The following is an 18,304-nucleotide window of genomic DNA, read 5'->3' as shown; positions in this document are numbered from 1 at the left end:
GAATTGATAACAGTGCCTGGAGGTCTTCAGCAGTGCTTTTTCCAACCGTTCCAAACAATCAAAAAGAGCTGTAGTTTTGACAGTACCTACAAGCCTACGAACCCCTTCTGACTACATATGCGATGTGCCCTCTGCGAGCGGAAAGGTGTCTGGGAATGACGGAAGTTGATCTGGAGAACAATGAGTACATTTCTTAAGGACCGATGAAGTGGCTATGCTACCAGCTGTGAGACCGTTTATAGGCCTTTAATCAAGTGAATTACAACATTAACATTCTCACCGGACGATGATCTAATTTGCTAATAATCATCGTAGTGATTTTTCACTGAGAGAAAGAAGGTGCAGACGTTTGAGACACTAGAAGCGCATTAGAACGCGACCTTTTCGACCTGCTTGAATGCATTGCGTTTCAGAAGCACTCATGTAAAGAGACAACGTAGATGCAGCGAATCTTGATCCCAACTATAACAATAATGCCTGAAGGCCTTCAGCAGTGATTCGGCCAGGATTTTGAAAAATCCGAAGGAGTTGCAGTCTTCTCAGTACCTATAAACCTGAAAGACCACTGCAAAGCCGCTCTGACCATCTCCCAAAATCCAGAGAAACCTGCCTTTTCCACAGTGTTTCGTGATACGAGAACCCTACATCACTCTAAACATCATGAAATAGCTTTCTGTACAGCAACCAAACACCGAGATAGGACAGCACATGCCACCTCCCAACCCCAACTCCAACAACAACATCTGGAGGCCCTCCACAGAACTTCATCAAGCATCCCAAGCAGTCAAAAAGAACCGTAGTCCTTACCGTACCTACAAGCCTACAAACCATTCTCCAAACCCGCCCCAAGCGCCTCCCAGAATTCAGAGAAAGCAACCCAAAACCCGAGTCCAACACCTCTCGCAACGCAACAGAAAGAAGCGTCCTCAACATCCGGAAGAAGGCTTCTCGTTTTCGATCTACCAGCCATGCTCAACATCATGCAATAACCCAAACACACCGCCCGCTGACCCCAAGCTTCGAGGTACGAAGCGACGAACTCACAATACCAGAAACGAGCACCTAGCAGTGTGCATGTACGGGTCAATCAAATTGGGTAGATTCACGGTAGGCTTGGGAGCCCGACACTAGCAGTTGTCGTTGCGAGGATGAAGGCATGCAAGCGATGACTGAGACGAGCATGGCGTCCAAGAAGGGTTTGTTTGAATAGTCAGCGAGGATGATTGACGACAAGAGAGGGTGGTTGAGGTGTTGCGCGTTCTTTTCGAGTTGGGAGTAATTGCTGCCTGCAAGGTAGCGTCGATTCTGGAAGCTTTCTCACAGGGGCTGTCCTTGAGGTTGATCATTAGACGACTGGCAAGGCAAGACAAGATATGAGGGATTCACACTGCATTGCAATGCATTAAAATTACGACATTCCAGACCATCTTATACCGTGTACAATATTCCTAATGCAAACATTGCCACTCAGTGAGTCTCGCTACTCTTGACCCTCTTCGCTTCCCTTTCGCTATCTGTAGCATCAGCCCTCCTCTTCCCTTCATCCTTCTTCCCTTCCTCTCTCGCCGCCCTCCTGGCCTCTTTGTCTACCCGCTCCTTCTCTTTCCTGAGCGCCTTGCTCTCGAACTCATGCCAATCGCCCTCCAATTCTTTCAACGCTTCGGCGCGCTTCGACGGCGGCGCCTCGCTGGTAAAGAACGGATGCTCGAGAACGTCGGCAGCTGTAGGTCTTGCACATGGGTCGTACAAGAACATGGCTTGGAGAAGCTCAAAAGCCATTGGGCTAACACGGTCGCGATACTTCTCTTCAAAAGTCGAGGGCTTGCGCTCCGTGGGACGAAGGAGCTCAGACCATTGCATATCGACTATACCAGGCCAGTCCTGTTTCGTCGGCGTACCGAGGATGTTGTAGATCTTGTCCAGTTGATTGATCTCCCCACCGTCACCAGGGAAGATGGCGTGCCGCGTGAAGATTTCGACAAGGACACAAGCAGCCGACCAAATGTCAACGGCGGGACCGTACTGCGTCTCACCCAGAAGTAGCTCTGGGGAACGGTACCAAATAGTGATGACGCGATTCGTGTAGTCCAGCTTGCTCCTCTTTGCGTAGAATCTAGCGAGACCGAAATCGGCAAGCTTCAGTTGTCCAGTATTGGAAACTAAGATATTGGCGGCCTTGATGTCGCGGTGGAGTACGCCTCGTCGATGAAGGTAGTCCAGGCCTTCAAACAGTTGTTTCGCCAAATCCTTCTTATGTGACTGCTCGAGCTTGAAGGTGGGATGGTTCAGCAAACCGGTAAGGTCGTGCGAGAGGTATTCGAAAACCATGTAACAGTCGTTCTTCTCGACCATGACTTCGCGTAGCTTGACAATGTTCTCGTGGTTCAATGATTGAAGAAGCTTGACTTCGCGAATAGCAGTGACAGGGAACTAAGTATGGTCAGTGTATGAATCACAGATGCTACTTGCTATGCAATACTTACGCCATCACGTTCGCCCTCCATGCGGATCTTCTTAAGTGCGACCATGTCCTTCGTGTAGACATGAACACCCTTGAAGACCTTACCATACGTACCAGAGCCGACTACAGACTCGTTGCCAGGCTTTCGGTAATAGACAGAGTCGGAAGCTGCAAAGTCTGGAGCCAATGTTGGACGAGCTTTTATTCTCTTCCGCTTGATCATAACTGTCTTTGGCACATCAGGCGGTGGGACTTTGCGGTCTGGACGAGTATCGAGGCGGCTCTCAACGCGGGGTTCTGACCGGCGATCGTCTGGTCGTCGTGATGGGTATGCATCCCTACGATCGCGCACATCGCGTACGTCGCGTATGTCTCGTGGGTCTCGCAAGCTTCTTGGATCGCGTAGATCTCGAGGATCACGTAGGTCTCGCGGATCTCGGTCTCTCAGGTCACGGATGTCTCGAGGATCCCGAAGGTCCCTATCACGAGGATCTCTGTAATCCCTTTCCCTTTCACGGTAGTAGGGGTCTCGAGCGTCTCGTGGGTCTCGTAGGTCGCGAGGATCTCTATCGCGCGGATCTCTGTACGGCGGTTGTCGTTCATGGTAGTCGAACCTCCGATCTCTCTCTCGATAATCACGGTCTCGCTCGCGTTCCCGCTCGCGGTCGTATTTGTAGTCGCGATCACGGTCGCCTCGAGGATCGGAAGGGTACCGGGAGTTGCGAGACGCAATGTCTTTCTTAGGTTCGAGCAAAGATTCTTTCGATTTTGGCTCGACCTTCTCAGGCTCTTCTACCTTGGCTTTGCTAGCCACAGGCACTGGGTTTTTGGTCTTTAACGAGAAGCTGAAGCCAGACTTGGGCTGTGTGGAAGTAGCAACGACAGACTTTGTCGGTGGCATCATCTTGTCATCTTTCGGGCCCTCATCCTCCACACGCAAGTCTTTCGAAGGTCGAAAGGGGTTATCGTCAGCATCGACTGATGTAGATTCGGTTGATGGCTGTATCGTAGGCGGATTTGGACGAGGTGCTTCTGTCGCAGGTCGACCGCCCCTTGTGCCAGATGCTGGTGTCCACGACAAGTTGGAGAATTGCGTGGGCGCTGCACCGCGACCTCGACCTCCTTGTGGTGCGAAGGCAGCGTTGGAGCCAGGCCCTGATGTGCGGCGATCCGGGCCGTTGTAATGGGAACCGCGGCCTCCTCGATAAGGGCTGCTCTGGTAGCTAGGTTGGGAATACGATTGGCTTGCAGGGTAACCTGGTGAGTAGCTTTGGTTGTGGTTGTACGGTGACTGATTGGGTGAGTAGCTGTGCATGGGAGACCTGACATGAGTTAGAACTGATCAGAAGAAGTACAGACGTCATCAGCTTACTCTTGATTGGAATGTTGGTTTCCATTCCAACCGCCTCTCCCGCCATGGTATGGCGACTGATTGGGTGGAGAGTATTGATTATGTGCAGGGTACGGAGGGGAGTGCTGGTAACTGGATCCAGCTCGGCCCTGGTATTGGTAGGCTCCTTGCATCTTTGCGTCGTCTACCTTAGTGTTTGATGTATCAGAGTCGTGACCAGATGCAGGCGCAGGCGCAGGCGAGTCCCTTCTGGAGGTGGACTGATCTGGACGAGATGGCTTTTCACTCTCGACTCTGGAAGATCGAACAGGCGACCGGGACCGGCGGCTTGATGCACGTGGGGAGCGGCTCCTTGGTGACGAAAGCCTGGCAGCTCGCGATCTTGGAGGCGATGGTCTCCTTGACAGCGGGGGGGATCGCCTACGGCGTGGGGAGGGCGATCTGGCACGCCTGGATGCGCGACTACGACTTCTCTCGCGACTGGCGTAGCGTTTGTGCGACCTATCACTCAAGCCTACTGCTGTAATGCTGACTCGGTCAGTGTGTCGCCTGTGCGGCGACCTTTGGGGGCTCAGGTCACGTCTGATGCTCCTAGCAGGTGAAGTGGACCGCTTGCGTGGTCGATGTGAAAGCGACCGGTAATACGAGTCGGTAGACGGCGAGCGGCGACGAGTCGCTGACGGAGGAATATACGTGTCTGGCGTAGGTCGTCGAGATGCGCGGCCGCGATCAGGGCGTGGCAGACGTGGGGAGAGTGCCCTCTGAATAGGACGGTGCGAGGAAGTTGCGCGGCGCGTCCTTGATCTCGAGCGCACGGGGCTTCGACTTCTCTGCCGTCTGATGCGTTTGTGGCTATCTCGCGGAGATGCAGAGCGGCTGCGGTGGCGCTTTGAAGATGGGGTCGTGTCGCGGTGGTCGCGGTGGTGGTGCCGGTGTGAGTGCGGGACCCAGTCTGCGCTGGGTTCCCTCCTCGAGAGTCGATAACGATCGTCCCTGGAACCCCCCCGACTTCGTCGACGCGTACGATCCCGGCTCAAGCTTCTCTCGCGCGAACGTCCTCCTGCGTGCCTAGCTGACGGGCGGGCTTCGGTGTCCTGCGTGCGCCTGGAGGTGTCCCTCGCAGCGCGTGGCACGGGTGACGACGTGCTTGGTTCGTGGGTGCGCTCTCTCGGACGCTCCCTACTTCTTTCCCTATCCCTGACAGACGGTTCCTCGGGTCTCCACTGGTCTATATCCTGGGTCCGTCGCAACCCAGCCATGTAGGCGGGAATCTCATCAGAACTGGGGTAGATGCAGCTTTCAGAAGGTTCGCGGTTCGCGGGAGTCTGAGTGTCACAGCCGAACCGAGCGTCAGAAGTCCACCAACAAGCCGCAAGCCGCAACCCTTCAGCCTGATGACGAAAGGCGCCAGATAACAACAATAAGGAAGAAATCTCGGAGTAAGCCTGCGGCCGGGACACAGTCACTGATGTAACAGGTGTGGCTCTTCTCAGTGATGGCTGTGCTGTTGCAGCGAGCATCGCAGTCGCCGCCTTTTCGTGCGCCAAGCCAGCCTCGTGACCCGCGGAGCGGGTGGGAAAGCAGCCCTTCCAGCCTTCGAAGCCTGCCCAAGCTGCAGCTCTGTTCTTCAACGTCTGTCTGTATCTTGCATGTGCGCCTCTCCAACAGCTTGCAGCTCTGCAGCTCTCTTCCACCAGTCACGAAAGCTATCTAATGCACACATGTTGGAGACTACAAGGACACATGCGTACGTACCCGTGAACAAAGCGCCCGGTGGTGTTGCGATAGCTGCGAGCGCAGAAGGCCGAGTCGTGAACGTCGACGAATGAACGTGGACTGCAGCGGCAGCATGTTTCCAGAAGTATGTGAGAAAGACTGTAGTAAAGGTCATGCAGTCCAGTGTGTAAAAGTGCGAGGTGACCGCCGTCTTGATAGTACTGCGCATCCCTGACGATATGTTCGAGTGGTCAAGGATTGGGCAGAGGTTTTCAGTCCACTGCACGCACGATAGAGGCCACTACCTCCACCAAGACTGTGCAAGATGTTGTTGCGGCACCATGGCAGCAGCTACACCCAAAAACCGGTAGACGATTGTGCACTACAAGTGTGCAGGCGCCAGATTGCTTCCAGTGTGCTCGCCTGAAGGCCAGTCGTCGACAGCGACGCAGAGCTTACCCGTACAGACTGTGCGCCAGAGTAGCAGAAGCGTAGGCGTACTGGGTGCTGTCTTGGATCCAAGAGCAAAGCCCGCAGGCAATGGCGCGGCCGCAGGGTGCAGCTCAAGTCAACCATGGGGTCATACACGGCTGCGAATTAGGAGAAGAAAAAACACTGGCGCTTCGCAGCAGATGGCCGAGGAAGCAAATCCATCATTGTGATGAATGCTTGCCAAACACACCCCTCCCCTGCACGTCGTGCGTCCGTCTCCCTCGCCTTATAACCGAGTATCAAAATCGTCGAAGCACGCAAGACCATGACGACATCGTGGAGGCATCCATGACAACGCAGGCTGTGAGCGGCCAGGTCTGCTGGAGCCGAGATGATGTTGGTGGTCAGTCGAGAGAGCCACCCGTCACTACAAGCCCTTCAGGGCGGACTGAACGACGTCGTCATCCTAGCGGGAGCACTGTGAATATCGAGACAAACAGCAGCTGGTCTCGGAGCACCTCACATACCTGGAGCAGGCGTGTTGGCGGTGGGGATGGGCTGCGACGGGTGGTGGTGCCGGTGGTGTCGTGTTGCTGCAGTCAGCGCTCCTGCTCGATCCTAGCCCGCTTGCAGCGCAGCCAACCCGTGACCGGGCGCGCCTTCCTTCGGTTGCCGACCTGCCCACCCCACCCTGCCGCCCTGAGCCAGCGAGCGTCATCGGCCTTGGCTAACGCCTTTTCGGTCGAAAGAAGGTCATTCGAATATGGCTCACGGGTCCCGCGTCCCTCGCCATGTCCCCGAACCAGCATGCGCCAGATCTGATTCTGCAATATCCAGGCACCTGTGCCGCTCTCCTATACATAAGCACCGCATTGGGACATTGGGACATTGGGACCTAGGTAGATGTAATCGACATCCACATACCCTGCCCCTCCAAAACTTTTCGACCGCGAAAGTCCCCCGCAGCCACAATGGACGAGCACGCGAAGCCCACAGCCATCCCCTCCCACATCGCCAACGGTGGCTCGCCGCTGAAGAAGTCGGTCAAGTCAGTCAAGTCGCGCGACCAGAAGGAGCGCGACAGTCTTCACCATGCCATCCAACTGTCAGAGCGCGGCCGTCAGATAGTCGACTTTGATGGACCAAAGAGCTACTTCCCTTCTGCTGCCGCAGGCTCGAGTGCCGCCGTTGATGGCGGCAGCCTGCACAACAGACACATCGTCCGGAATGGCGAAACCGACGTAGAAGACCACTATGAGCCGCAGACACCCCTAGCCACCAGCCGCGCCCACAGCCCCTACACACAACACCCCACAATCGACTTCGATGGGCTTAGTTGGCCCAGCAAAGGCACACGGACCAGGAAGGAAGCCACCGAAGAAGAGAAAGCAGAGAATCTGAAGAAGCTGTCCGGCGCTGTGAGGACTATGCTGGAATGCCTCGGCGAGGACCCCGATCGTGAGGGCTTGCTAGATACACCAGAGCGATATGCAAAGGCCATGCTTTTCTTCACCAAGGGATACGAGGAGAACCTACGCGACATTGTCAACGGCGCTGTCTTCCACGAGGACCACGATGAGCTGGTTATTGTGAAGGACATTGAGATCTTTTCACTCTGCGAGCACCACCTAGTGCCGTTTACTGGAAGGGTAAGCCTCCGCAGTACCTTGTCAAGATACAGCAACTAACAACCACAGATGCACATTGGCTACATTCCAAACCGCCGCGTAATCGGTCTGTCCAAACTCGCCCGTATCGCCGAGATGTTCGCTCGTCGACTACAGGTCCAAGAACGCCTTACCAAGCAAGTCGCCCTTGCACTTTCCGAGATGCTGCAACCCCAAGGTGTCGCCGTTGTCGTCGAATCCAGCCACTTTTGTATGGTTATGCGCGGTGTTCAGAAGACAGGAGCCACCACTACTACAAGCTGCATGCTGGGCGCTATGCGGAGCGCGGCCAAGACAAGAGAAGAGTTTCTGAACCTGATCAACAGGAAGTAGCCTCACACTTGTTGCGCATTCCACCGAAGCTTCGACTATTTCTCCTATGTACCATACTCATGCACATTAGAACGGCGTTCACGGCGTAGAGTTCATCACTCTGCACAAAGAAAGGAGGCAGTTTGACACCGAGGGAAAGTCCAGAGCGGCGCTTGCGTTGCGTTGTTTTACTTTAGATGCATTGGCCTCTCAACAGGCGCTACACACCAATTTTATACCACTATCATGCGCTTTGCTCGCACCCTACCCATCTCCGAGTCACCGTGTCTTGTTGCTAAGCTGAACTCTATGCTGGACCCTGTGTGTGGATTGGTGCTTATAAACGACGTCCAAACTCACAGCAAACTAAAGCAGCAGCGCGCAAAAAAAACCCATGGCTAAAAGAGCACTAAATCAGCGACTATGGCTCGTACTCACTTGAAGGTAATTCGCCAACCGCGAATCCAACACCACCCTCCCACATCGGCACTTCGTACCTGCAAACTCCGGCCGTCCACCAAGCAGCGGAATTCCGAGTGGGAGTTCCACTTCCCAGGCGCGTGATTCAAAGCTAGCTTGGACATGTTTTCGATAAATAGCAGAACTGGGGCCCTATGACGGATGAAATTGCGCTGCGATTGCAGCGGACCAGTTATGGAGTTAAGGCCAGCGCCCGCGCGATAGACCCGTTTTGGGGTCCGCATGTCAGCCCGGCATGCTGCACGGGCGATGATCAGTAGAGATATAAAACGCGATGAGATCTTCCGTGGAGTTGATCGGCACTCTGACTCTGGCGCGTCAAGTGTCTTGCTTCCAACCACGCACCACTTTACTGCATAAGTTGATGCTCACTCCGCAGTTGTTGCAGAGGCCCGCGCACCATGGCCGACTCGACGACTACGTTCAGATCCTGCTGTCTGACCTCGTTCCAGTGGGGTGGTCTGCCTTCTGGGCGCGAAGAGAAGGTGGCTGGGTTGCCGGCGTATGTGACGGGGGATAATAGTGACAAGGCGGTGCTGTATGTGCATGATGCGCTGGGATGGCGGTTTGGGAATGCGAGGCTGCTGGCTGATCATTATGCGAGGGAGGTCAGTGGCTCTTTTTCTTTGGATGGATGACTTGCTATGTTCGTTTCTTTGGAAGTTGATAGATGCTAGAGCTGGATCTTATGTTCGCTGCGTTTTCATGCTTTCAAAGGATGGCAACGCTGACAAACCCCCAGGCAAACGTGACAGTTTACCTCCCCGATTTTTCGGCGGTGAGGTCCTCGACGCAGACGCCATCTGTGAAGAGCGCTGGGGTGACCTGGACTTGGCCGGGTTCAGCAAACGCAACGCCCGCTCGATCCGCGAGCCCGAGATCTTCGCCGCAGCCAAGGAGATCAAATCCAAAGGCTACATCAAGCTCGGCGCAGCGGGGTTCTGCTTTGGTGGTTGGGCTGTCTTACGCCTCGCTGCTGTCAAACTTGTCGATGCTATCGTCTGTGCGCACCCCAGCTGGGCCACGAATGAAGACTTTGATGGTGTGGAAGTGCCGGTCATATTGCTGAGTCCGGAGCAGGATGGTATGTTTTCGGATGAGATGAAGGAGTATGCTTTTAAGACGCTGCTTGCGAAACGGAATGTGCCGTTTGAATGGGTTCATTTTCCGGGCGTGCCGCATGGATGTTTGACGAGAGGAAATGAAAAGGTGCCAGGCGAGAGGGAGGCGATGGCCAAGGGGAAGGGGGCCGCAGTAAGGTGGTGGGGAGAGTGGTTGAGCTAAGAGACTATTTCGACGGTCTAGCATAGGGCTTGTTGCTCTGCATCAGCATTTCGACATGATCAACAGTCTGAGTACGGCATACTGTGGTAGTACAGTGCGTCTGTGAGGTGCCTCATCAGTAGGTGTGAGAGGGAGCCCATATTTTATTGTCACACTTTCCCAGATTGCTTTCCGAAACACTTATTCTTGAGCCCAGAGTTGTGAATTAGCATTATCGAGAGCCTAGACACCGGCTTGTTCGCCTGTGTAAACGTAGGCATAGTGCGACGTTAGAGCTCATAGAGGCTGCAGGACACAAGACGAACTCTTGGGTGGGCTTACACGCTCAAAGTTGGTGCCCGCTGCACTACCTTGATCACGTCCGGAGAAGTGTTCTCCCTTCCGGCCAGAGTCCCAGGAAATTCCGAGATGCTTGACGGGGATCTGATATTTCCGCACCATGCACCGGGTGCCGAACATGTTATACCCATCAAAGGTGTGTAGAGCATGATCGGCTTCATCTCGGGTGCAGAAGTAGGCATGAACTGATGACTAGTAGGCCCGTTTGTTGGGATGTGGCGACATGGTTTCGCTCAGGGCGAAGATGTACATGTGGAGCATTCTGTACATGTTTTCGTACTCACGGGTCGCGTTCAAAATTTGAGGGCCAAAACAGGAAACCGTCACGCGACGGTCCTCTCGAACAGGCTTAAAAATATCGACGGGACGCTGAGAAGCGGTGGTCTGCATTGCGCGCGTTCAGGATTGGGATCCGTCGATGCAACCCAATCGTACTCGAGACGCAAGCCGGAGTGTCGTCAAGGGCTGGTGAAACGTTGGACTTTGACTCTGCGATCAAATAGTACCGACTCGTGGAGCTCTTTGACCGCAAGATGGGCTGCGGTTGCATTATCCAAAACAGCATCACAGAAGTTCTGATTAGCGCCTGTAGAGGGCTTACCGTGTCCGTGCGCGCAACAACCAGAGTCGCGCAACAACTGAATTATCACAACTACACCATACTTTAACGCGTCGTAACTTAACCACTATAGCAGCTATTAACAAAGCGCTTACAGCAATTAATGCGCTAAAACTAGGCAAAAAACTTATGTATTAGCATTTTGCTACTAGGTTTAGCGTTAACTGCGTAACTCTAGCTTAGAGACACAAGCACGTTTAGGACTCCTAGGAGACTAAGGACATTAACTAGCAACATTTAACGCTATAACAGGAGATAGAGCTTATAAAGTATATAGAGTTGCTTAGTACTTATTACTTACTACCTACTAGAGAGATAATCCAGAATTTTGCGTTGCTAGTGGCTTAAAATCTAGTTAGTAAGAGCTAGGTTACCTGCTTTATTAACAAGTACTCTATCTATCTTATCTTGCGTTACTCTACTAGGATAGATTAACTATGTTATAATACTAATTCCTATAATAAATATACGCTCTACTTTAACCTACTATAGTACAAAATCTCTAAATACTCTATTAAGGGTTACTACACACATAATATAGATAAAAAGGGCTTTATAATTAGCATTAAAGGTAAGATAAAATATATGTTTAGTAAGTGTATATAGATAAAGGGAGAGATTAAAGCATCTATCTAGGATAGTAACTAAGCTTAGCAGACGCTTATAGCGTGTGTGTGTAGTAATAGAACAGTACTACTACTAGGCATTATCTATAAGTTAGCTAACGCTAGTATTAAATTAGACTAGGTAGCTAAAATTAAGCTAGAAAAACACTCTATAATAGTTATATTATCTTTCTTAGGGTAGACAAATAGGGATATAGGCCTTGCCTAGCTTAAGCAGGTGTTTAATTGCTACACTAAGGAGAAAGCATAAAGAAAGTAGAGGCTTTTAATACTAGATAGCCACAGATCCTATATAACAATAGACTTTATTAAGTACTATAATAACTACAAGATCCTTCTAGCTGTCCTTCCCCCTTACTTAACCTAAACGCTCTAGCTGCTTAATATAGTGCTGTTTAAGCCTCTATTAATAGTATACTTAAAAGTAGTTATAACACACATCTATAAGGCTTAAAACAACGTACCTATTACTAGAGCAGACTTCTTCTGCCTATTCTGGCTAGCGTAGATGTGTAGCTTTACTAAAAAGGTAATACTTAAGTCCTTTAAGGCAACAGGTATCTATCTACTTAATTCTAACATTATCCTCTACTGCTTTGTTAAAACACTAGAGAGCTTAGATTTAGATAGGTCCTTATTGTCTATTTATAGCAACAAGGATTAGCTTAAAATAGAGACGTTGTTGCAGCGTGTAGTTAAAAACTAGAGTAAGAGTAACGTTAAAAAGATAAGATGATTAATCTACTATATCTTAGTTAAAACCTTACTCTTCTAGCATAAGATAGATAGCCTTAAAAAGACTCTAAAGACGCAGAAGAAGCACAAAAAGAAGAGTAAAACCTTAGACTTGCAGCAACAGCAGAAGTACTATAGTAGTGCAGTGTTCTAGTTACCTAGAAAGGTTAATAAAGCACACTTCTATAAGCAAGTCAGACAACATAAGGAGAAGGAGGAGAGGCTTAGAAAAGCTACTAGTAAGGAAGTAGCAGCTGCTAAGAAGCTAGTTAAGAAGAAGGAGAAGGAGAAGAGGCGTGTAGTGTAAGAGGCAGCTAAGGTAGTACGTAAGAAGGAGAAGGCTGATACAGCAAATTAGAAGGCCAAACAGGAGGCTAAAAAGCAGCGTTAATAACAAGAGCTTAATGCTGCAAAAGCTATATAATTGCCTTAAAGGGGTAAAAAGAAAGCTTTATAAGCAACTTAGCTAAAAAAGCGTTAAAAACGTGCTCCTAGGGATAATGTTGGTGGACGTAGTCCCCTATTGCTGCCTCCAGCTGCCCTAACTATTACTACCTGCAGCAGCTGCAACATTACCCTTCTAAGTAAATATAGATAGGCTAAATTAATTGCAAGCATTACTTTACTACTCTACCACAAAATCTTATAATAATAGCTATTGTAGGTGGCTGTATAACCTCATCTCTGTATAAGCGTTAAGGCGGTTAGTAGGGCGTTACGCGAATCCGGGCATCACGCGCACGGACACGGTAGAGGAACAAGCTAATATTATTAACTAGAGACTAGGTTAGCATAGCTAACAGATACCTGAGAAGACTCTAGCTAAGGGTAAGATAACTAACAAAGGACTACAGAAGTGCTAATTTAGTAACTCTAGGTTAAAGGGGAACACAAAAACTCTAAAAAAGTTATTTAAGTCTAAGAAGTTCTGTAAGGAGCTAGTAAAGGGTAAAAAGGGCTAAGATAGGCTATATAAGACATAAAACATATACCTTAAGTATAGAAAAACTAGTTAATACTGCCCTAACTACCTAAAGCTAAAGTTAAACTAGAAAGACCCTGCTCTAGATAAGTTAGGAAAAGATAAGAGACCTAAGACCTAATTTCCTCTCTTGTAGACTATATTAAATTATCTAAAAAGAAGAAGAAGAATATCTCTTTTTATAAGGTAGTATATCTAAACCATATACGCCTACTTATAGTTAAAGCATCTATAGGTAATATAGAGAATGTAGAAGCCTTAATAGATAGAGGGTTACAACTAAACTTAATTTTAGTTCTCCTAGCAAAGGAGCAGGATCTAGAGGTTACACTATTAAATAAAATAGTAGCTAAAGGTGTAGGCAGAGCAGAATTGCCTATCTATAGAGTAACTACAGCAGAAGTATCTATTATTAACTCCTGTAGAAGACAGGAGGTCTAACAGATACCTTTTATAGTTATAGACCTATAAAGGTATAAGATATACCTTAGATTACCCTAGATTAACTAGATAAACCCTAAGCTAAGCTATTTAAGCTAGTGTATGCTCTTCTAAGGGAAGAAGTATAGGGACTCTCCTAAACTAAAGAAAATAGTATTAGAAGATGCTAAAGAGTTTAAACGCACTATAAGAAGTCTCTTAGTAGATGTTTATATATATATAGTAAACTTATTAGGTATATATAACCTAATATCTGCTAAAAAGGGCCTAATTTTAGAAGTGTATTGCAAATATACGCACTTAGGATTAGAAGATAATGCTTAAGTCCTACTAGAGCATAGAGAGCACAACCTAGTAATTAATATTACAGAAGGAGCTACTCCCCCCTACTAACTGTTATACAGACTATCTATAACAGAATTAGAAATACTTAGGAAGTATCTAGCAGAATATCTATAACGTAGCTAGATATAACACTTAAGGTCGCTAGCAGGGGCGCCTATTCTCTTTGTAAAGAAGAAAGACAGTAACCTACAACTATGTGTAGACTATAGAGGTCTAAATAAGATAACAGTTAAAAACTACTATCTATTACTACTAATTACAGAGTTACTAGAATAACTAGCGTAAGCTAAGTTCTATACTAAACTAGATATACATAAGGCATATTACTAAATCTAAATTAAGAAAGGAGATAAATAGAAGACTACTTTTTAAACTAGGTATAGACATTTTAAGTATATAGTAATGCTATTTAGACTTATAAATGCTCCTACCTAATTTTAGGCCTATATAAACAAGGCAATAATAGGATTAGTTAATATAACTTATATTATATATCTAGACAACATATTAGTATACTCTAAGATAGAGGAAGACTACGCTAGACATATTAAGGAGGTCTTAGAGAGGCTTTCTAAAGTAAACCTCTATATGCGCTTAGATAAGTGTAAATAGCACTATTAACGTACAGAGTACCTTAGGTACATAGTCTTGCCTAAAGGGGTTAGCATTAATCTAGACAGGGTTAAAATAATCTAAGAATAGCTAATCCTGTGCACAGTTTATAATATTTAAGTATTTATAGGCTTTATAAACTACTATTAGAGGTTTATTATAGGGTTTTCTAAATTAGCCATACTATTAACCTAATTAACCTAGAAAAGGCTAAATTTAGTTAAATCTAGTTAAGTAATAAGGAAGAAGGAGAGTTAGCCTCTTAAGCTAAGTAAAGAATCCCTATAAGCTTTCTAAAATATAAAGGATTTATTTATTAACGTACCTATCTTAGTTTATTTTATACCTAGGAGACAGACTAGGATAGAAGTAGATGCCTCTAGAGGCGCTATCTTAGGAACCCTTAGTTAACTAGTCCCTAGAGAGGGGAAGCTGGCCTAATAGAGGCCTGTAGACTTCTATTTAAAGAAGTTAATCTAAGTAGAGTATAACTATAATACTTATAACTAGAAACTTCTTATAATTGTCTAGAGCCTACAGCATTAGCAAAGATACTTAGATAGTACCTTCTTTAAGATCCTAACAGATTACTAAAACCTAAAATAGTTTATAGAGATAAAGGTTCTTAGCTATTAGTAAGTAAGGGCATACTTAGTATTATCTAAGTTTAATTTTATAATTACTTATTACCTAGGGTCTATAAACCCTATAGATAGACTCTTACAGCGTCCTAAATATATAAGAGAGGGGTAAGACCTCTTATAAAAGTATAATAACGCTTTTATATAACTTCTTTAAGAGATACTAACTAGGAGGAACCCTAATACTCCCCTAGTAGTAGCTATAACTGTTTGTTTGTCTGTAAAAGAAAGAAAGGACATAAGGGATGTTAAAAGAGAAGAGTTAAGAGAGAACAGTTATATAGAGCTAACAACAGACTTAGACAACATAGATAAACTCTCTAGCAGTAAAAAAGAGTTAAGTAACGTTAAAATAGGACAAAATAACCTAGAAAAAGATAATATAGCTAAGGAGAAGCGTATCTTACTTATAAGGCTAAAAGATAAAGAATAAATAATTAAAGAATGTTATAATAACCTAATGTTAGGACGCTTTAGAGCACAAAGGACCTTAGAGAAGATTTAGCGCAGATACACCTAGAAGGGCATTACTAAGAATGTATCTAACTACTGCTATAACTGCTTAGTATGTAGGAGATTAACTGCTACCTAACATAAACTATATAAATTATTATAACCTTTAATAGTGCTAAGCTAGCTATAGGAGAACGTAACAATAGATTTTATTACAAAATTACCTCTAAGTAAGGTAGCTAGGCTAGTATATAACTCTATACTAGTAGTAGTATATAAATTAACTAAAATATTAGACTATATACTTGCTAGGGCTAATTAGGATAGAAACGATCTAGCATATACCTAGATTAGAGAAATTATCTACTTATACAGCGCGCCAGGACAAATTATCTTAGATTAAGGGCTGCTAATAAACTTAAAGATGTAGGAAACCTTTAACTACTATTTAAACTTAAGATAAGTCTTAATATTAGCCTATTATTTCTAGACAGATGGCTAAATAGAAAGGCAAAATCAGACTCTTAAATAGTACTTACGTTGCTACTGTACTCTAGAATAAGATAATTAGGCCCTATAGATTTTAATTGTAGAATTTGCGTATAATAATAGTATTTACGCATCTATAAATATAACACCTTTCTAAGCCTATTATAGTATAGATCTAAGGAGCACAGATTAGCCTACTTTAGTATTAAAAGGCAGAGAATCTCCCCTTATTAAGGAATTGGCTGCTAGAGTTATTTCCTTATAGGCTACCTGTAAAGTAAATATAGAAAAGTTAAACAAGTATTAAAAGAAACACTTAGATAAGAAACAACTACTAGCACCCTTTAAAGTAGGTAATAAAGTACTAGTCTCTAGTAAGAACATTAGGACAGTACGCCTAAAAATGAAGTTAGACTAGAAATACCTAGGACCTAGGAGTATTATAGCCTAGATGAGCCCTAGTGTATATAGAGTAGACCTGCTAGAAATAAAGAAGATCTATCTAGTATTCTATGTGTTACTGCTAGACCTATACATACTAAGAAGTTAACTTCTAATTATATAGAAATAAATATAAGAACCTATAGTTAAAGGGGAAGAGAAGGTGTAGGATGTAGAAAAAGTCCTTAACAGAAGGTAACTAGATAATAGACAGTAGGAATACCTTATTAAGTAGGACAGATTCCCTAACTTAGAAAATTCCTAGGAAATTAGCACAAATCTTTCTAAAGAAGCGCTAAAATAATACTAGAAAATAATAAAGTAACTACTTAGACTGCGTAATAAGACGTTAAGGTTAAAGTCTAAAAAAGGGGGGACTAAAAAGGCTAAATATCTTTACTTAATTATAATTTTTCCCTATAGGGGTTTTTTAATTAATAAGTGTTTAATAGTTTACGCTAAGGGAAAACATAACTCTACCTTACCCTAAGAAATATAGACTAGCTAAAGTAGACATCTTTTAGCCTATTATAGCTATTTCTAATATAAGGAAATAAAGAAAATTACATGCTATATTATATAGTTATAATTATAAGTAAATATAGAAGAATTAGTATAGAAGAACACCTTTCTAGTATTATTTAGACTATCTAAGAGTGTAATATACCTAATTGCTATATTAGCCTAAAACTATCTACTAACTATAAACTTAGGTATTATTAATCTAAACCTTCTATTATAGGGAATATCTACTAACTATAACTACTACTATAGGTATAAGTAGCAGCCTTACAACTACTATAAGGCTTCTTAGCAGCAGCAGCAGCAGCAGCAGCAGCAGCATTAGCGGCGGCCTGCTTAGCAGCCTCCTACTCCTCCTGCTCCTTTTAGAGTTAACTAAGTGTCTTTCTAGTGCCTGTAATCTAGTACTTTAACTATAAAAGAAGTTAGATATTATTAAAATAGGTTAAAACGTGTTATAATACCTTCTTATAGGGGGTAATAGGCGCATCTAGATTAGACTTACTACTACTCTCCTCTAACATCTTCTTTTGCTTTATCTTAGCCTTAACAGCACTAGCCTTAGATTAATCTTACTTCTTAATATAGATGCTAGATAAGGTTAACTTATGTATGTAAGTGTTGCTATTATAGAGTATAATCAGCTCTTTCTATAGTAAATAGTTTCTATAAAGGTTAGATTATGCTATAATAAGCTAAAAAGAGATAAAATGTACTCTTAAATTATACCTAGCAACAAGGTAGCCTAGTTATCAATAGACTTGCCTATTGCAGTCTTCTTATTAATAAATATAGGTGTAGTAGTAGTAGGTGTTACAGGGGTAGTCTTAACGCTAGCTGCATTAATAATAGCAGCATAAGCAGTAGTAACTAGGTAGTAACTAGAGTAAAGGCGCACTATGTTGCTAGAAAGCCTTAAATAGCTATTAGCGTACTTATTAGGGCTCTAAATATGTTAAAAGATACTAAAATAAGCTAAAAGGAGATAAAACACGTACTAATAGGTAATTCTTGTTGCTATTATAACACTCTCTGTAGTAGTAGGCCTAGGCGTCCCTATAACATTACTATTAGCAATATAGTAGAGGCAGAGCATACAGCACTACTTAGCAGTCCTACTATTCTTAGTAATGTTAATCTTGTAGTAAGCAGGCATAGACATAACAGCTATAGCAAATAGTAGTTAGTAACAGTTAGTAATAGTTAGTAGTAGGCGGTAGCAGTTAGGAATAGTCTAAAAAGGTTACTAGGGCGTGTTGTGCGGTGCTATCTGCTAAAACGTGTTAGAACGTGCCAGAAAGACCTAGAAAATCCCTTAGCTATCCTTATAAAAGTGCTAGACAGAATAGGTTAGTA

The 18,304-nt window shown here is 45.4% G+C and overlaps 3 protein-coding genes across 3 annotated transcripts, besides 17 other annotated features; 2 read left to right on the top strand and 1 right to left on the bottom strand.

Annotated features, from left to right (window-relative positions):
* Positions 1-1,467: 1,467 nt before the first annotated feature.
* Positions 1,468-5,332, bottom strand: EKO05_0009966 ([Pyruvate dehydrogenase (acetyl-transferring)] kinase; the record flags this gene model as incomplete). Its single annotated transcript, XM_038942778.2, has 3 exons — positions 1,468-2,430; positions 2,484-3,783; positions 3,834-5,332. The coding sequence occupies 3 exons, from the start codon at positions 5,330-5,332 to the stop codon at positions 1,468-1,470; spliced, it is 3,762 nt and encodes a 1,253-aa protein (XP_038794524.2).
* Positions 3,097-3,154: a tandem repeat.
* Positions 5,178-5,223: a tandem repeat.
* Positions 5,333-6,498: 1,166 nt separating the features above from the next.
* Positions 6,499-6,556: a tandem repeat.
* A 375-nt stretch (positions 6,557-6,931) lies between these two features.
* EKO05_0009965 (GTP cyclohydrolase I) lies at positions 6,932-7,960 on the top strand (the record flags this gene model as incomplete). Its single annotated transcript, XM_038942959.1, has 2 exons — positions 6,932-7,609; positions 7,658-7,960. 2 exons carry the CDS (start codon positions 6,932-6,934, stop codon positions 7,958-7,960), a joined length of 981 nt encoding a protein of 326 aa, XP_038794523.1.
* An 860-nt stretch (positions 7,961-8,820) lies between these two features.
* On the top strand, positions 8,821-9,703 carry EKO05_0009964 (uncharacterized protein; the record flags this gene model as incomplete). The annotated part of the gene is made up of 2 exons (XM_059637649.1): positions 8,821-9,027; positions 9,137-9,703. 2 exons carry the CDS (start codon positions 8,821-8,823, stop codon positions 9,701-9,703), a joined length of 774 nt encoding a protein of 257 aa, XP_059493632.1.
* Positions 9,704-10,640: 937 nt separating this feature from the next.
* Positions 10,641-10,685: a mobile genetic element.
* Positions 10,654-12,774: a mobile genetic element.
* Positions 12,294-12,315: a tandem repeat.
* Positions 12,775-17,238: a mobile genetic element.
* Positions 13,929-14,059: a mobile genetic element.
* Positions 13,941-14,062: a mobile genetic element.
* Positions 13,944-14,062: a mobile genetic element.
* Positions 15,051-15,095: a tandem repeat.
* Positions 15,741-15,750: an inverted repeat.
* Positions 15,741-15,805: a mobile genetic element.
* Positions 15,796-15,805: an inverted repeat.
* Positions 17,111-17,209: a tandem repeat.
* Positions 17,239-17,269: a tandem repeat.
* Positions 17,270-18,304: part of a mobile genetic element that runs on past the window's edge.

This window comes from Ascochyta rabiei, chromosome 18 (genome assembly GCF_004011695.2).
Source record: "Ascochyta rabiei chromosome 18, complete sequence".
Classification (NCBI taxonomy): domain Eukaryota; kingdom Fungi; phylum Ascomycota; class Dothideomycetes; order Pleosporales; family Didymellaceae; genus Ascochyta; species Ascochyta rabiei.
This window is presented reverse-complemented; position numbering and strand designations above follow the sequence as displayed.